At 35.6% G+C, this 17022-nt stretch overlaps 1 protein-coding gene and 1 long non-coding RNA gene across 3 annotated transcripts; one reads left to right on the plus strand and one right to left on the minus strand.

Moving 5' to 3' along the window:
• Nucleotides 1–4: 4 nt before the first annotated feature.
• LOC141350263 (uncharacterized) lies at nt 5–1555 on the plus strand. The gene is made up of 2 exons (XR_012358330.1): nt 5–419; nt 878–1555. It is a non-coding gene; the product is annotated as an uncharacterized lncRNA (long non-coding RNA).
• Nucleotides 1556–5883: 4328 nt separating this feature from the next.
• On the minus strand, nt 5884–8707 carry rpe (ribulose-5-phosphate-3-epimerase). Of its 2 annotated transcripts, XM_055215976.2 has the most exons (6): nt 8523–8707; nt 8034–8113; nt 7175–7314; nt 6769–6903; nt 6602–6688; nt 5884–6357 (listed from the first exon to the last, which is right to left on the minus strand). In XM_055215976.2, exons 1-6 carry the CDS (start codon nt 8642–8644, stop codon nt 6235–6237), a joined length of 687 nt encoding a protein of 228 aa, XP_055071951.1. In that variant the 5' UTR covers nt 8645–8707; the 3' UTR covers nt 5884–6234. The 2 variants fall into 2 exon arrangements, with proteins under 2 accessions (XP_055071951.1, XP_055071952.1); XM_055215977.2 differs by lacking the exon at nt 8034–8113 and having other exon boundaries at nt 8523–8698.
• Nucleotides 8708–17022: the final 8315 nt, after the last annotated feature.

Below are 17022 nucleotides of genomic sequence, written 5' to 3' on the forward strand. Positions count from 1 at the left end.
TGTAGTTGTTACGGCTGCTGTTGTGCTTTTTTTTTTTTTTTTTTTCTCCTCTTTTCTCTCCGTCTTGTTTTTACTTTCACAGAGTCTTGCCATTGGTTGGCCTTCTGTCTGTTACCGGTGATCCTCTGACGTCATCTCCAATCACATCCATCCTTCTTCTATTCACCTTATTTTTCACGACAACAAGGGCGGCGCCATTTCGCTCATTTTGTCTACGTTCTTCCGGCCGCATAGACGATGAGCAGCTGAGGCAGTGACTGAAGGCGACGCGTTAAAGTTTAAAAAGCTCACTCGAGCGCCTTTATGTTTCTTTCTTACCAATTTTAAGCCAACTGAGGAATACCCTTATCCCAAGGTTCGACTACGATGTTCCGGTAACTTTAAACCACGCCGGGTGTTGAAAAGGTGGCCAGTTTCAGGTAAGCTATCTTAGCTAACTTTGTGCTCGTTCGCCTTAGATTTGTGAAGTCCGTTCTACAAATACACTTAAGATCAGTAACGTTAGTTTATAAAATGCAACTATTTGAATGGTTTTAATTGTCCACCTATATTTTTATATTTACGATAGTACAACGAGATATTATAGTACATTGCATTCTTACAGTAGCCCACGTGATTCCTACAAGTTACTGAGATTTCAGATGCTAGAATGTCAGTTCATTTCTCATTCAGATATTGATAATGACCTATTAAACAACGTATTATTTAACACTGAAGTTAAAGGTTGTGTGTATAATGTTACTGTCTCTTTTTAATGCATCTCTCTCTTAAACACTGTTCTGTTTAAGTATGGGTGCCATTTATATATTAATTCTCATGATGCAAGTTTATTTTAAATACTAACATAAAACTTTTTATGGTTATATTGTTTTCACAGATGCATTGATGTGTAGTGATGCAGTGGACAACTGTGAGGATGATACAATCAACATGTTCCTAAACTGTGATGCAGAAACACAATCCATCCGTCTCTGACCACAACTACACTTTAAAATCACAACTCAACCTGAAGCAACCTACATCTGATATGGGAAAACAATGGTGCAGTTTCCCGGACAGGGCTTATGCTGGTCCCAGGCTAAAATGCATATTTGAGCTACAATAATTTAAAAACACCTTTTACTGACATACCTCAACATATATGAGTGTCATTGTTTTGTCACAAGATGCGCACCAGTCTTGTTTTTTTGTAGGGTTTGTTTGTAAAAACTAAAATGTCCTAATATAATTAAATCCTAATCCTGTAAACCCTGTCCGAGAAACTGCTTCAATGTGTTGAGCTGGCACAAATGTACAAATCTCTACTGAGAAAAAAACATCTTTGGTTCAGCTTTACACAGAGTTGATATTGCATCCATTACACAGTCACCAAGCACTTTACCAGTACATACACCAACAGCTTCCAGATAAACACTTGGGATCAGCTCCTGATGACTCAGATAAAGCTGTGTCTTAATTTATTGCAGGGTGGTCTTGCTTTACCTGTTGTAAAGCTACATTAAACCTTCATATGTGATCAGATGTCATGCAGTAATATTAAACATTTACAGTGTGATCAGATGTTGTGCATTTATATTAAACCTTTACAATGTGATCAGATGTTGTGCGTTTATATTAAACCTTTACAATGTGATCAGATGTTGTGCGTTTATATTAAACCTTTACAATGTGATCAGATGTCATGCAGTGATATTAAACATTTACAGTGTGATCAGATGTTGTGCATTTATATTAAACCTTTACAATGTGATCAGATGTTGTGCAATTATATTAAACCTTTACAATGTGATCAGATGTTGTGCATTTATATTAAACCTTTACAATGTGATCAGCTGTTACATGTCATGCAGTTATATTAAACATTTACTATGTGATCAGCTGTTACCTGTCATGCAGTTATATTAAACATTTACTATGTGATCAGATGTAACCTGCCATGCAGTTATATAAACCTTTACAGTGTGATCAGATATTATCTATAAGGAATTTCTTAAACCATATATGAGCTTTGTAGATTCCACTTAAAAGGATTTAAGTCTCCTGATTTGAAGAAATAAGTGTTGGCAAGTTTGAAATGAATTCTATCATGGTACCACATAAAAACGAAATAGTTATTGGACTGGCTAAGGTGCACATTTGCTATAAAAAAAAAAGACGAAATCACTGTGTAAATATTGGTAGACATACTTTTAATAATTTTCGATGCTGCTCCATCAACTCCTGACAGGATGAGGTAATTAAATATGCCAGGTTACTTGCCGCGGCCGCTTCATATCGTCTACCCACGAGACGATTGATGGGACAATAAAAGACTATCTGAGCGTCGTATGAAGTTTTAACCGTGCTCCTAATTTAAAACATTTACAGCAGTAGCGATATTTGTCATTTCGCTAAAGTTATAGTGAACTACAAACAATCTTCTAACCACCAAACTAACCACCGAATGCACTGTGCCAGATTAGCAGCGGAAGTCGGTTGACAAAATGCGGAAGAGCGAAGAATTAAAAAGGGGCGTGGCGGAATAAGGTGAATAAAAGAGTGCGGCAGACCAACGGCGCGAGCTCTTGAACGCGCTCTGATATTGTGCTCTGATATTGTCTGTTGCGTTGCTGTCCATAGTGTGTTGTTCCCCCACTCGAGTTTTCTTTATTGTTTTATGTCTGTGGTTGGGAAGTGGACAGGTAAGAATGTCGCGCGATATACATCGTGCACACGCAGTTTGTTTTCCACTGTATTAGGCACACTAGGTAAGGGGCGAGCACCACCCACTGTATTTTTGTGTTAGAGAGCGTAGATTAGTCAGGGCGTCCTGGACGCTGAAGAACCTCTCTTTTGGCGCTTTTCCATCGCATAGTACCCCACGGTTTGGTTTAGTTTGGGTCGGGTCAGCTTACTTTTGGGAGCTTTTCCATTGGGATCACTTCGTAGTACCCGATACTTTTTTTCGTACCACCTCGGTTGGGGTTCCAAGCGACCCGAGCTGATACCAAACGTGACGCGTAAACACTGCGTAAAACTTTGTTTTCATGGTGTAGTCAGCGTAGAAGGGCTAATCAAAGTCAGACGGGGTTTTTGTTTGTTATTTTCATTCCTTTGGCCGCCGCCCATGTCCCTTCTCATCCCTCTCTCCTTTATGTGGGGTTTTGTATATGCTAATGATAAGTACACTGTATATATTTTTTCTCACTTTTGCATACAAACTGTAAATACTGTAAATAAACATACGGCTTTATTTTGCACTGCATCAATACTGTTTGCTTGGTTTCTTCTTAATGCTCCACACCTTTCATAAATGATAATGTTTCCGACCCCCTTTCCCCTTGACTTTCATCTGGGGTCGTAACAGTAGTATTAAAAACTGTATAAAAGTACAAACTGAAGTATTTAGGGTAAACTCTCCTTCCACTTGAGCAATAGCAGGCAGCTGCAGGATCTCTTAAAACTAAATGAAATTAAATCCTAATTTCTAATTCTAATCAAATGACTTCAGGACTTCAGTCTCCTCAAAAAAGCTCAAGATGTGTTTCGTGCCAAGAGAGGTCACAATAAATACTGACTAATGCCTGAAGAAGACATTTAGTTCATAAAATTGTTTTGTTTTTTACTTTTGTGTACATATTTCCTGTATTTTCTGTTTGTATCTTGAGAAAGAGTGAAAAATAAATATGGATGGACATTTGCTAAAACAACAAAAAAGACTTTTGCACATACAGTATCTTACTTAATTAATTTTCTATCTTTACTATTTATTCATCTAAATGTCATTATATGTAACAGAATTATTTCTAGTGAACCATGTTTTTACATACTAAATGTAATGTATATTACATAAACATTTGTATTTGATTATTTCATGTATTATAAATGTTTATGTATTTCTTCAAAATTAAATATTACCTTACACAAATTTGTTTTCCATTTCATTTTCCCGTGTCAACAAAATCAGTCTGTAACTTGGTTTTTGCATTATTACATGCATTGTGTTTACATGCTATACTATTAAGTAGTTTCCATGCATATCTACCATGCTATAATACTACTCCTGGATCTTTAGAGCGATGATGTTTGTGTGTATCATTCACCCTCCCACAGGGGACATATATATTAATAAATCAGGCTGAAGAACATCCTCAGAGAAAATCTAAAGAAAGCTGCTCAGATTCCTTTTATACTCAAGATAACACAAGATCAGCTGCTGCCCTTAAGAGACGAAGTATTCTGCACTAAAGGACCCTATATTCATCAACTTGGGACCAAATAACAGGAGCTGGACACAACAAGAGGTCACTACGTCCTGTAAGTGTGAATATATAATATCTAAAACGTTGTTGTGTAGATGCTTAATTTTTAAATTCAAAATATTTTTATTTCAAGTTTAATTATCAAAAACCTAATTAGTGATATATTACATATTTTTTAGGCAAAACTTTATCATGTTCATGATTTATAATTGTGCAATACACCGACCACAGAAACCTGTGTGGGATATAGTGCAAGTATATTTGTGTATAATCAATACTTTCTCAATTTTGACTTAAAGGGATAGTTCACCCAAAAATGAAAATTCTGCCATAATTTTCTCACTCTCGTTTTGTTACAAACCTGTATAAATTTCTTTGTTCTGATGAACACAAAGGAAGATATTTTGAGGAATGTTTGTAACCAAACCATTCGTGGACCCCATTGACTTCTGTGGTAGGAAGAAAGAATACTATGGAAGTAAATGGGGTCTACGAACGGTTTGGTTACAAACATTCCTCAAAATATCTTCGTAATCATCAGAACAAAGAAATGTATACAGGTTTGTAATAACATGAGTGTGAGTAAATGATGACAGAATTTTCATTTTTGGGTGAACTATCCCTTTAAGCAACGTTTTCTTTACAGGATAATAACAAATTCATTTTTTCACTATTTATACATTTCTTCTTATATTTTTCATGACAGAGACATGGCTGCCATGGCTCTAAAGCTGTGCGCTCTGCTGGGTATCCTCATGATGTTAATGTGTCTTACACAGCCAAAATCTCTTAATGATCTGCCACTTCGTTCAGCAGAGATAAGAGGTGCAATTCTACACACTAAAACAAAAAATATTTTCCTTGCAAATATGTACCAGAAAAATAATTTATCATATTTTTGTCACTGCAATATACAGACAATTGTTGTATTAGTTTATAATACCATTTATTTATTTTTTCTCTTATTGCTTATTAGATCCAAACATTGATGCCCTATGGTATAAAGGTAGAGGAATACGGCCTGTTGGGAGATTTGGGCGAAGAATGACACAAAGAGGTGAAGGATCTTATTTCGTAAAACACAGGTCCTGCTATCCTGAGGTCAGGGCTGTGGACTGAAAAAATCAAATATAATTACACATTTAATCAAGAATCTGCTTATGTTCTGTGAGCATTGTTTTTCATTCAACATCTGCTCATTCACTCAAATACATTTGACTTTAACATCACACAATAATGTATGATTAAAAATTATAGAGATGCAGCCTTACATGATCACATTAATGTCTAAAACATCTTGCTGTGTTACTCCTATGTTTATTATTGGTCACATGATCACCAGAACAGACAGACAACAGCCCATTGAAACCTTTTAAAGTAGAATAAATGTTTGATGGAATGTTCAATAAACAGTGAAAATTCATATAAACCATCATGACCTGCAGCGAAAATACTGTAGTACCAACAAACCATCTCTATTGCATGTCATTCTTAAACTAACAATCAATCGAACCCGTTCATAAAGGTGAATGCAAAATTGTTATAATAAAATTTAGCATCAGCAGTTTTATCATTAACAGTGTAACCATCTTCTGTCATGCACACTGTGACTGATATCATTAAAGAAACGAAACAAATAAAGAAAAATAAAAGAATTTTGTTTAATTTGACAGACAAACCAAATGACTTTCATTAAGAGAGGAATGGTCAAATTGTTGTCACTGGGGAGACAACCGAGACATTCTGTCTGAACTCGAGCAGTTCCTTTGAGGTGATAAAGATCTAAAACGCCTGTTGAATCCAAACAAGAGTCATTGCAGGGTTTCTAGACGTGTAAATAAATCCACATCCTATTCCGAGTCACGTCCATTCACAAGCACCACTGAACTCTCAATAACCATGTATCTGTAGATTAAATCTGAATCTCAAAGGTGGGAGCAATGCTGAATATCAGTGGTGACTGTAAATGGATCAAGGTAAAAAGTTGAGATGATCAACGGTCCAAAGAGCGCTTCTGGATGGCTTCGCTGACAACGTTTCTGAGGAGGGCGATTACAGAGCGGGGGTCATCACTGCCCACCACTGCACTGCCTGATACGATCATGTTAGCTCCAGCCTAGAAAGAACAACTTGGAGTTTTAATAACCAGATACTCAATAAAACTGTGTGTTTAGTAATATATATATAACATATAATGAAATATAACTAACTGGTGTGTATGAAGAAAATCAGCTGTTTATGCAAAACTATAACAAACCTAAAATATTTATTGAAAGCTAATTTAAAGTCTTTTTAATGTTGCTTTCAAATAAGGTTATACATTTATTTATTTATTTATTTAAACTTGAAATGTACTGTACCTCAGCACATCTATGAATGCTGTCTGGGCCAACTCCACCATCCACCTCAATGTCCAGAGATGGGAACTGACTCCTCAACCAACTCACCTGTGAAGACACACAGGCATCTTTAATGCCCACTACTGTGGTCTAAAACTAGTTACACCGGCATGCACAGACCCACGTACCTTTGGCATCATATCTTCCATAAACTTCTGACCACCAAAGCCTGGCTCTACTGTCATGACAAGAGCCATATCGATCTGTCCAGCCCATGGTGCTAATTCCTCTACTGTCGTTCCAGGTTTGATGGCCAGACCAACCTGCATCAAATATGAAATACGATATATAAAAAAATAAAGATAAATGTGTAATAATGTTGATTATAAATGAATTGAAAAATAAAACAAGTAAACAAATTGAACAAGTTGTCTAAATGTTAAAACAATTATTAAGACAACTCACAGCCCAATTTATTTGTAACTTCCTCTATTAATCAGTAGAGGGAGCTAAAGCAATGAAACAAGGCATGCATCTGGTCAGAATACAACATTCCCTGAACATCATAAATAAAAAGTGCTCTCGTTCACAGACCTTCATACCACTCTCTCTGATTTCTTTGATGAGGTTGCCAGGGTTGCCCGTAGCTTCTATGTGGAAAGTGTATTGATTTGCCCCTGCTGCTGCCATGGGCTTTACCCACTGCTCTGGCCTGGACACCATCATGTGCATGTCTGCAATAAGGCAAAGGGTAAGCAAAAATATCTCCAAAAATACATGATACGGTTATGAACACTGCAATGGTACCATGATTGTCCTACAGGTAATGTTTACTTAAAGGTGCAGTGTTTAACTTTTTGAAGGATCTCTTGACATAAATGCAATATAATATACATTATATAATATAAACTACATTATCAAAGACCTTACCTAATGAACTGTTATGTGTTTATTACCTTGAGTGAGCCATTTTTATCTACATACACTGCGGGTCCCCTTACATGGAAGTCGCCATTTTGTGCCACCATGTTTCTACAGTAACCCTAAACGAACAAACTACTGTACAGAGCGCGTTTTATCACTACTGTACAACAACATGTTTGTCCTTTGGCGGCTACTGTAGCTAGTTTCGGTGAATGGTGGACTGAGCCGTTGGTTGCAATTCACAAACTCACTGCTAGATGCCGCTAAAATCTACACACTGCACCTTTAATCTAGATTGAGCATGACAACATTACAGAAGCCAGAAAAATATATATTTTTTTAATTAATTTACAAATTTTAGCTATTTATCTATAGAAAAGTATTGAACATTGACCACAATGTATGAACCTTAAGCTCTGTCATGTGAGACTTCAGATTAGATTACTGAAGACAAACAGCCAGAAAAGGGGGAGACTGTGTGCAACTCGAATAAAATAAATAAATACTGTTTTGCAAAATTGTAACTCACCAAAAAATGGATCTGGACCAATAGTGTGTCGTAAACACTCCACCATCGGATGACCAAATGTTATGTTAGGAACAAAATGCCTTAAGAAGTTGCAAACAGGGTAAATAAAAAGGTAAGAGATTCAACACGTGTCACGTGATTCATTTAAAATCAATGCTTAAAGCTAAAATTCATGCAAGTCACACCTCATATAAGTGAATATAATATCATCATTATAAAATACACATAGCATAATAATACTACTTATGCATAATAAAAACACTGACCAAGAAGTTACTATATTTTCTCCCTAGCAATATTGGCCAGGTATATGAAGTTAGCTACCTTTCACACATTTTACCAACAGGTTTTCTATCAATGAATGACTCTGTGAACTTTAAGCCTATTTATTTATGTACATTTTAACACTGATGCTTGGAAAGCTGGCTTTTGGGCCAGGTCATAGAGGTGAGAAAAGTTATAAGCGGAAGTATAAACTTTATTTCTCACCCGTCCATAACATCAAGGTGCAGATAATCGGCACCGCACTCCATCATCCTCTCACACTCCCTGCCGAGCTGTGACAGATCACTGCTCAATATTGAAGGGCCAATTCTCGCCGAATACGCCATGCTTGCCTTCTGCCTCTGCTTACACTTCTTCTTCTCGTTTATTTGTCTTTCACATCAGTAATAGTAGCACCACCTACTGTACATTACAGCAACTGCACAGGTGATGCATCTTTTGACGTCTCTGAACACTTCCTTTTGCCTTTACTGATTATTTTGAAGATAAAAAGTGATTTTTTTAATTTAATAATGATTAAACCTATGACCCAATTTTATATTTATAAATGAAAGTTTTCTCATAAAACACTACACTTTATGATTTCGTTGACTGAAAAAAATCTGTACATAAACAATATTAGGGATCCCATGAATAAAAAAGCTATCAAGACTTTCGAGTATTTATTTTATATTTAATTTAATTTAATAAAAAAATATCTGGACCGGGGGTCACCAACCTTTTTGTGAGCAAGGGTTACCACAAGAGTTTTTTATATATAGTCTACTTAAACGTTTTTGTTTTACTTGTTGATTTAATTTAATTTTGTTGACATGTTTAATCATTGTTTAAAATGTTAACATACATAAAGAGGCAAAGCTAATATGAAAAATATTTAATAAATAAAAATTTTAAACGGGGGAACCCCGTTGGAGACATAGGCCGTTTCTTAATCCAAAGGGTGCATCCTGCAGAGGTCGCATATGCAGGCTGCATACGTCATCAAGCCTGGTTTATTTACGTTAACTGAGCATTACATTCGCAAGTCATAAGCATACTACAACACTTTACGATTAACTATGAATAATAGTCAACTTTATAATTGTTAATATCTTAAAATAAGACGGTATTGATGACGTATACAGCCTGGAAATGCGCCCTCAGGAGGCTGCAGCCTTCGGATTGAGAAACGGCTGTTAAAAGGTTGGAGACCGCATCAGTTTATACTTTCAAAATAAAAGCCATTTTCTTTATTGCCAACAGGTGGCAGAATGTAAAAAATAACGTTTTTAATGACTATGTTGTCTGTTTGTTTATTAGCTTGTTAAAAAATTCACAAAAGGCAAGTATGAGCATAAATTTAATTATTACCTTTCCCCCCACAGAGAATAAAGGCCAGTGGGTAATGTTTATTATATTAATGTACAATAACAGTATGTGTCTACATAGCTACTAATGCAAGTAACTTGAAGTGCCACCTAAACAGATGTTCATGCATCTTTAATTGAAAGAGGGTGGTTTTTGATGTTCATTGATGTGGGAACAACAGATGGACACATCTGATTAAACATATGGACCAACAGTGAGCATATTTTATGTTGTAATTTTGACACAGTTATCGACCATTTAGCAAAATATTAAAAGAATCAAACAGTAAGCCTCGTTGAATATCAATGACATGTAATGTTTCAGTGTAGTTGCTCTGATTAGCTTGACTGTTTACAGAAGTGTGTCTCCAATGCCTCTCCCTTCCGATTCTTTGAGTCCGGCGGATAACCCGGCCTGTGGCGGATGTGTTTGTTTCCGATCTCCTGCCCTATAGTCTTTCCATTTCTGCGGGAGCAAACAGTTGCAATTGTCCTCAGAGTTGTTTGTCTTCCTGAACTATGTTTTGTCCTAGGGTCAGGATGCTGTTTAAAAGAGATGCTCAATGATTAAAGCCATATGTGCCCCGTGAGGCATTTTACATATTTTACATTTATGAGCTTAAACAGGCCCAGAATGTTAAAGCAAACATGCCATTAAGCTATTAAGTGCTTAAAATGTGAATATCTGACCTCCGTCCAGTTTCACACAAAATCACAAGATCGGCAATCCAATGATCGTGTGCACTATAGCACAAGGTTGATTTGTATAATACAGTATCTACTGCAACATAATGTTTATCCACTTAGTACTGTATTTGTTATATCACAACTAAGTACTTATACATATTGTGACAGTATAGACCAGTGGTTCTCAAACTGGGGTCCGGGGCCCCCAGGGGGGCCGCGAGATGGTGCCAGGGTTTAATTTCTGTGAAATTAAACCTAAAAAAAATAAGGCAGCACTACTTTGTATAATTTAATGTTTTGTTTAATTAAAATGTGAAGTTTTAGAACAGTTTTTTTGTCATAAATTTTCTTTGGGGGGGGCCGCGAAGGAATGCACCGTACAAAAAGGGGGCCCGCTTGTGAAAAAGTTTGAGAACCTCTGGTATAGACAATAGAAATGTATTCATCTAGCCATTTACAGTATAGATCAAACGCCTTTTTTACGTTCTCATTAGGTAACAATAATTATGTCTTGCATGTGTGCATTGATTGCCTCTAGGAATAGCTTTGACTTCTTCTATTAAATTTCAAATGGCTTTGACGTGAGAAGCACTGTCTCAGCTGCATGCTTCTGGTTACTGTATATTACAGGACTGCACTTGTTCTGCATTGGGTCTGATCTCCAGCCAAGAGCGAACAGATGGTAAAAATTAAAAGAGAAAGATAGATATATCATGAAGTTAAATAACATAGCAACCATGTGTCTTTCCCATTATCGACTCTAACATTAAGCCTGTTAATTCCAGTCTTTGTAATCGAGAAATTATCTTAACAAATAGACCAAATGGAAAACACATTTAATTTAAGAAATCTTGTTACACTATCAGAAAAAATTAAAAAAAAAAATGTCCCCAAGCCATCACTGGTGCAGTCCCCTTTTGATACAGATATGTATCCATTTGGTACCAATATGTAGGATACCTTTGAGTTATTAATATAAAAGGGCAACCCCCAGTTACAGCTAGGGATCATTTTTTGACTATTATTTCTGACAGTGTTTTGACAAATTTAGTTTGCTTAGTCTATAGGGAGACTCATATTCCTGTGACATTAGCACAATAACCCATAAATGTTATAAAATGTGACAGGATCATGAACAATAAGATACATTTATGTTCTTTGGCAGATAAAATACTTTTTAGTATACAGAATAAGTGGAGTGTGTTTTGAATTTGTGTGAGCTGGCCTCAGAACATAACGTTACCTCTTATTTTCTGGTATATTTATTATATGTCCACATTTTTAAACAAATACTTATATTTATGATATGCTTACAGTAATAGTTCACCCAAAACTTAAAACATTGTCATCACGTACTTTGCTGTTCCAAACCAATATGACCAATAAAACTAAATGTTTAGCCCCAGACACAATTAAGTCTCATTTAACATTTGTTTCATACAATTAATGTAAACAGTCTCCAAACTCCTGCCATCAAAAAAGTAAAACGGGTCTGGAACATAAAGAAATAAACATTTTCATTTTGGGGTGAATTTTTTCGAAATATTAGTATTTGTGTAAGAAAATAGATAATGAAACACATAAGCTATTTTTGGAATAAATTTTTTTGTAAACTACCTCTTTAATACTTATATAAAGGGCAACTTTTCCATAAGATGCTTAACTCTTCCCATGCTCCCATTGAGTAGCAATACAGTGATGTGCAATACAGTTTATTGTTAATAATTTACTCGAGTGAAGGCTAACAACATGTATTGTAATTTCTATAAATCTGTATATTTGAATTGAAATAGGACCATCTGAAACTGATGAATTGATTTCAGTAAATAGCTTCAAGAAAACTCTTAAGCACTGCAATTTTAGCTGCAGGCAGAGTCTCTGTTAAGTAGATGTAATTTTTGTAAGCTGCTGTGGTTTAGATCATGTTCTTTATAGTAAGTTTACCTGTCATGCTGTGCTCCAGTGATGAATGATACCTCCAGGGTGTCTGGAGTCACCTGTTTGTTTATTGGTGTAATTGGAGCTGGGTGTACAAAGCAGGCTACTTGAAACCCGCCTCTGTTTGATTAGGAAATGACTGACCAGTGTGAAAAAGACATTTTTAATAGGACACTGAGAAATAACATGTCCTGTGCTAGCAAACAACTAAAGAAACATTCATGTACTAAAGATTATTGGCTTTAAATTTAAAAATATGTAACCTACTTTGTGAAATCCCAGTGAAAGTTATTTTTAGTGATTTACTGTTTTATACGTAAAATCATCATACAACATTCTGTGAAAATATAAACATTATATATTTAATACTAACTGAGTAAGGTCTTATTCCTATTCCTATACATTGGGTGGCATTGTGGATAATAACAGGTAAACTGTGTTAAAATTATTGAGCAAAAGGACTTATTGAGCAAATTGCATAAACAGACACAGGAACTTAGGAACTCTGACCAACTCTCAATTTGTAGCCTAATTTTTTCAGATTCAAATGAAATCTATCTTCTTATTTTTTAATATAATTGAATTGAAGAAGTTGACCAGTCTTGAAGAAAAAAAATAGATGACTAACTTGACTAAAACTCTTATATTATTGTATAATGTTTATTCATCTGTCCACAGGTTACCAACTGTTCTGTAAATCGCTTTAGATAAAAGCATCTGCAAATTGTCAGACCACACTGTGCCATCAAATAAAACTTTGCCTTGTTGAGCCCCATATCATTCACATAATAGACTAAAGGCCAGTTGTCATTGACTGTACTTTCCAGTTGTTATTAACTTATCTGATGGACTTAGGTTGCATTTACGTTCAATTTTCCTTCACATTTTCTTTCAGATCCTCTAGGGGGCCATTTTCTCCTCCTGGTTTGTGTTAGCCTGAAAATGCTGGGGGTTATCATCATAACACATCTGTTTACACAAGCATAAGATACGGTCAGGGTTCGGACATTTATGTTGAGCAAAGCCCCGGCTAAAACAGAAGCTGTTGGATTAAGAGGAAAGAAATGGGCCAACAGTGACATTGATTGTAGTATGAAGTCATTTTACCTCACGTAGATCATCTGGATGTGATATGATGAAGTAATTTGATAAGCCGTGTATGTTTAAAGTATTTACATGTGTCAATTATTTTTGAGCTGTAACACTATATATGCTCATGTAAAATCATGACATTGTTTTCAATATGCACTGCAATGCACAAGAAAATATCACAAAGAAAGCAGGAATTGTATGGAAAACTATAGATATTATTTTATGATAAAACCAATGGGAAAATCTTCATATCCTCTATGCAGGTGTCCTAATAACATTTACTTTAAACATTATTTTGAAACATTTTTGAATATCCGAACACAGAGACATAATGTAACATCAGTTTGAATGAATCTATTCAAACTTCCATTTACTTTGCTGAGTCACATACATGTTATGTCTCTGTGTCCCCAAGGGCTCAGATTTGGGACACATGGACTTGTGGATGAATAGAATGAATAGTGGGTGGGATAAACCTGCTTTGCTGGTTTACCAATCAAGCTACAGTTTCCAAGTGAAATCCAACCCTATACATGTTTGATTCACCATATTGTATGAGCTGATTTTGTGGTGAAAGTGAAAGCGGCTGTGAGGTTTTTCAGCTTCGTTTAGCCCAACAGGCCAACGATTCCCGTGGGAATTTGGACTCTAGAGTGTATAGAAGAGCCACAGACATTTCTGGGATAAAAAACAAGACTCTGCGCCCATCTACAGTATACACACTCATATAACTCCGTTAGGTGCCACATTACCACCTTGGGTGTGCATTATTTTCGAATCATTTAATTGCTGTCTATTATTACTTACTTTATAAATGAAGAGTTTCGTTGCAAAACGAGATAAATCCATTTTTTTTACATTTTTGTCAAAACATGTTGATTATTATGTTATCATGTTATTATTCTGTTTTATGGTGCTACTTAGCTGTATTTTTTAAGTTATGAAGGTTTGAATCAAAACAAACCAACTGCCGTTGCATTGATATTAAAGGAATATTCCATTTTCTTAAAAGAAAAATCCAGATAATTTACTCACCACCATGTCATCCAAAATGTTGATGTCTTTCTTTGTTCAGTCGAGAAGAAATTATGTTTTTTGAGGAAAACATTGCAGGAAATTGCTCATTTTAATGGACTTGAATAGACACCAAAAATTAACACTTAACTCAACACGTAACATTTTTTTTTAACGGAGTTTCAAAGGACTATAAACGACCCCAAACGAGGCATAAGGGTCTTATCTAGCAAAACGATTGTCATTTTTGACAAGAAAAAACAAATATACACTTTTAAAGCACAACTTTTTGTCTAGATCCGATCCAGCGCGACTTAACGTAAATGCGTTGTGACGTAGGGAGGTCACGTGTTACATATATAAAACGCACATTTGCGGACCATTGTAAACAATAAACTGACACGAAGACATTAATTAGTATCAGTTGACATACAACAACGTAGGAACGGTCCTCTTTCAACACACTTGTAAACACTGGGGCGGAGTTTCGCGTTCGTCTTCTGTGACCTCTTGACGTCATGACGTATTGCGTGGGGTCAAGCTGGCGCATCACGACCGGATCTAGATGAGAAGTTGTGCTTTAAAAGTGGATATTTGTTATTTTTCTTGTCAAAAATGACAATCGTTTTGCTAGATAAGACCCTTATGCCTCGTTGGGGATTGTTTGTGGTCCTTTGAGACTCTGTTGAAAAAAACTGTAACGTGTTGAGTGTTAATTGTTGGTGTCTATTAAAGTCCATTAAAATGAGAAAAATCCTGCAATGTTTTCCTCAAAAACGGAGTTATCTCGTTTTACAATGAAACTCTTCAAATTATTATAAATCACTCACAGCAAAAGACCAGGAGGGTATTCCAGAAAGCGGGGTTAACTTACCATTAGCAAAACCCTGAACTTTCGGTTGATTAACCTAAAACCTGCTTACCCTGATCATGTCAGTTCTGGGGGCACCTGATAATAGTAAGTTTAATCAACCTCGTACTGGTAACCTTAAGTTAATGTGCGCACACAGGGAATACATTAAGACATTTTCCCTTATAAACCTGGGTATGTCACATAACCAGTTTTCTGGAATAGCCCCAGATGCTTTTTCAGAGAAATCTGTGGTTTTAGAACAACACTGTTTACACAGTTAGCCTATTAGACGACAGCCCACTGTAGCCGGATTTCAATGCTTGTCTTAGTCATATTATTACGAAACTTACTGTGCCAAATAAACATATAAACACTGGAGCCTTAAACTGTGTTTTGCCTAAAATTTGTTTTGATGGGTTTGTTGGTTGAATAAACATTCTTGGAATTTCATGTTTCACTGAATCATAGTTATAGGCCTACTGTATTTATAGATGTAACTGTATATTAAATGAGTGAGAAAGCAAATCCTCTTGCTTTGTTGCAAAAGCAACAAGCTGAAATACCGGCTGTTCATATTTCACGCCAGGACTGTTCATTCAGTCTTCGAATCAGAGTGCCTTTATATAAAACCCCTCTGGAACACCAGCCAAACCACAGGAGTGAGCTGAACTGAAAGACCAATATATATATATATATATATCTTCTGAAAATGTAAGGTTTAACACAAACAGAAATGTTATAAATATAATAAAGGCTTTAGATAAAAGTCCATGACAAGTGATTTTAGAGATCATTAAGTGTTTATACAAGTTTAACATAAAATATTTTGTAGCCATTACAATTTAACTTACCTTATACTGTAATATAAGCTCTATTTAATCTGTGTCTCATTATTTTTAGTACTTTTACTTCATACTTCACTAATGTCTAATGTTTATTGGAACAATATTTCAAAGATTGCTTTAGTAATTTCACAATAAAATCTCTCTGTGGTCAGTAAGTTGACTAAGTTTTTTTAGATGATTTTATGCTACACTACATTTAAGACAATTTTAGTCTCTCGGTCTACATTGTTAAAATTCCACCGTGCACTGGCATTGCTGCCGGGCAGCCTGTAAACTGAGCGCCTCTATAGCAGAAACAAAACTTGTGTGAGTTGTTAGTCATGACTTGTTTTAAACTGATGGTCTCTTTCTTTACCTCTGTGGGTTTAACACAATCACAGCCAACATTGAGGACAATGGTGTGTTTGAAAGAACAAATTTTATGAAGCTATAATAATGTCTTCTGAGATTTAACTATTGTGCTGTTGTCTTGTAGCGTGACGTTTTTGTTTTTGTCTTGTGATAATATTTTCCAGACATGAATACTTTGCTTGACAACAGCAATTAACATTTGCCAAGAAAAAAAAGAAATGCAATGGTCAGAGATGTGTTGTAACCATGATGAGTGTAAGACAGTCATTTACAGTAAGTAAAGGCAAATGATTTAAAATGCTTAAACTAAGTCTGTCGACCAAATTTCCTGCTTACTATTTTCAGACACTTTTCATTAAAGAATTAGTCCGTTTTCTTGAAAAAAATCCAGATAATTTACTCACCACAATGTCATCCAAAATGTTGATGTCTTTCTTTGGTCAGTCAAGAAGAAATGTTTTTTAAAGAAAACATTCCAGGATTTTTCTCACTTTAATGGACCCCAAAACAGTTTTAATGCAGTTTAAAATTGCAGTTTCAAACGATCTCAAACGAGGCATAAGGGTCTTATCTAGGGA

This window comes from Misgurnus anguillicaudatus, chromosome 17 (assembly GCF_027580225.2).
Source record: "Misgurnus anguillicaudatus chromosome 17, ASM2758022v2, whole genome shotgun sequence".
Taxonomy (NCBI): domain Eukaryota; kingdom Metazoa; phylum Chordata; class Actinopteri; order Cypriniformes; family Cobitidae; genus Misgurnus; species Misgurnus anguillicaudatus.

Excerpts from the sequence above, each read along its gene's own strand:
- rpe (XM_055215976.2), bottom strand. The coding sequence starts at position 8,644 with ATGGCGTATTCGGCGAGAATTGGCCCTTCAATATTGAGCAGTGATCTG. Across the intron at positions 8,114-8,522 it reads CACCTTGATGTTATGGACGG|GCATTTTGTTCCTAACATAA; the intron begins GTGAGAAATAAA and ends CAACTTCTTAAG. Across the intron at positions 7,315-8,033 it reads TGGTCCAGATCCATTTTTTG|ACATGCACATGATGGTGTCC; the intron begins GTGAGTTACAAT and ends GCCTTATTGCAG.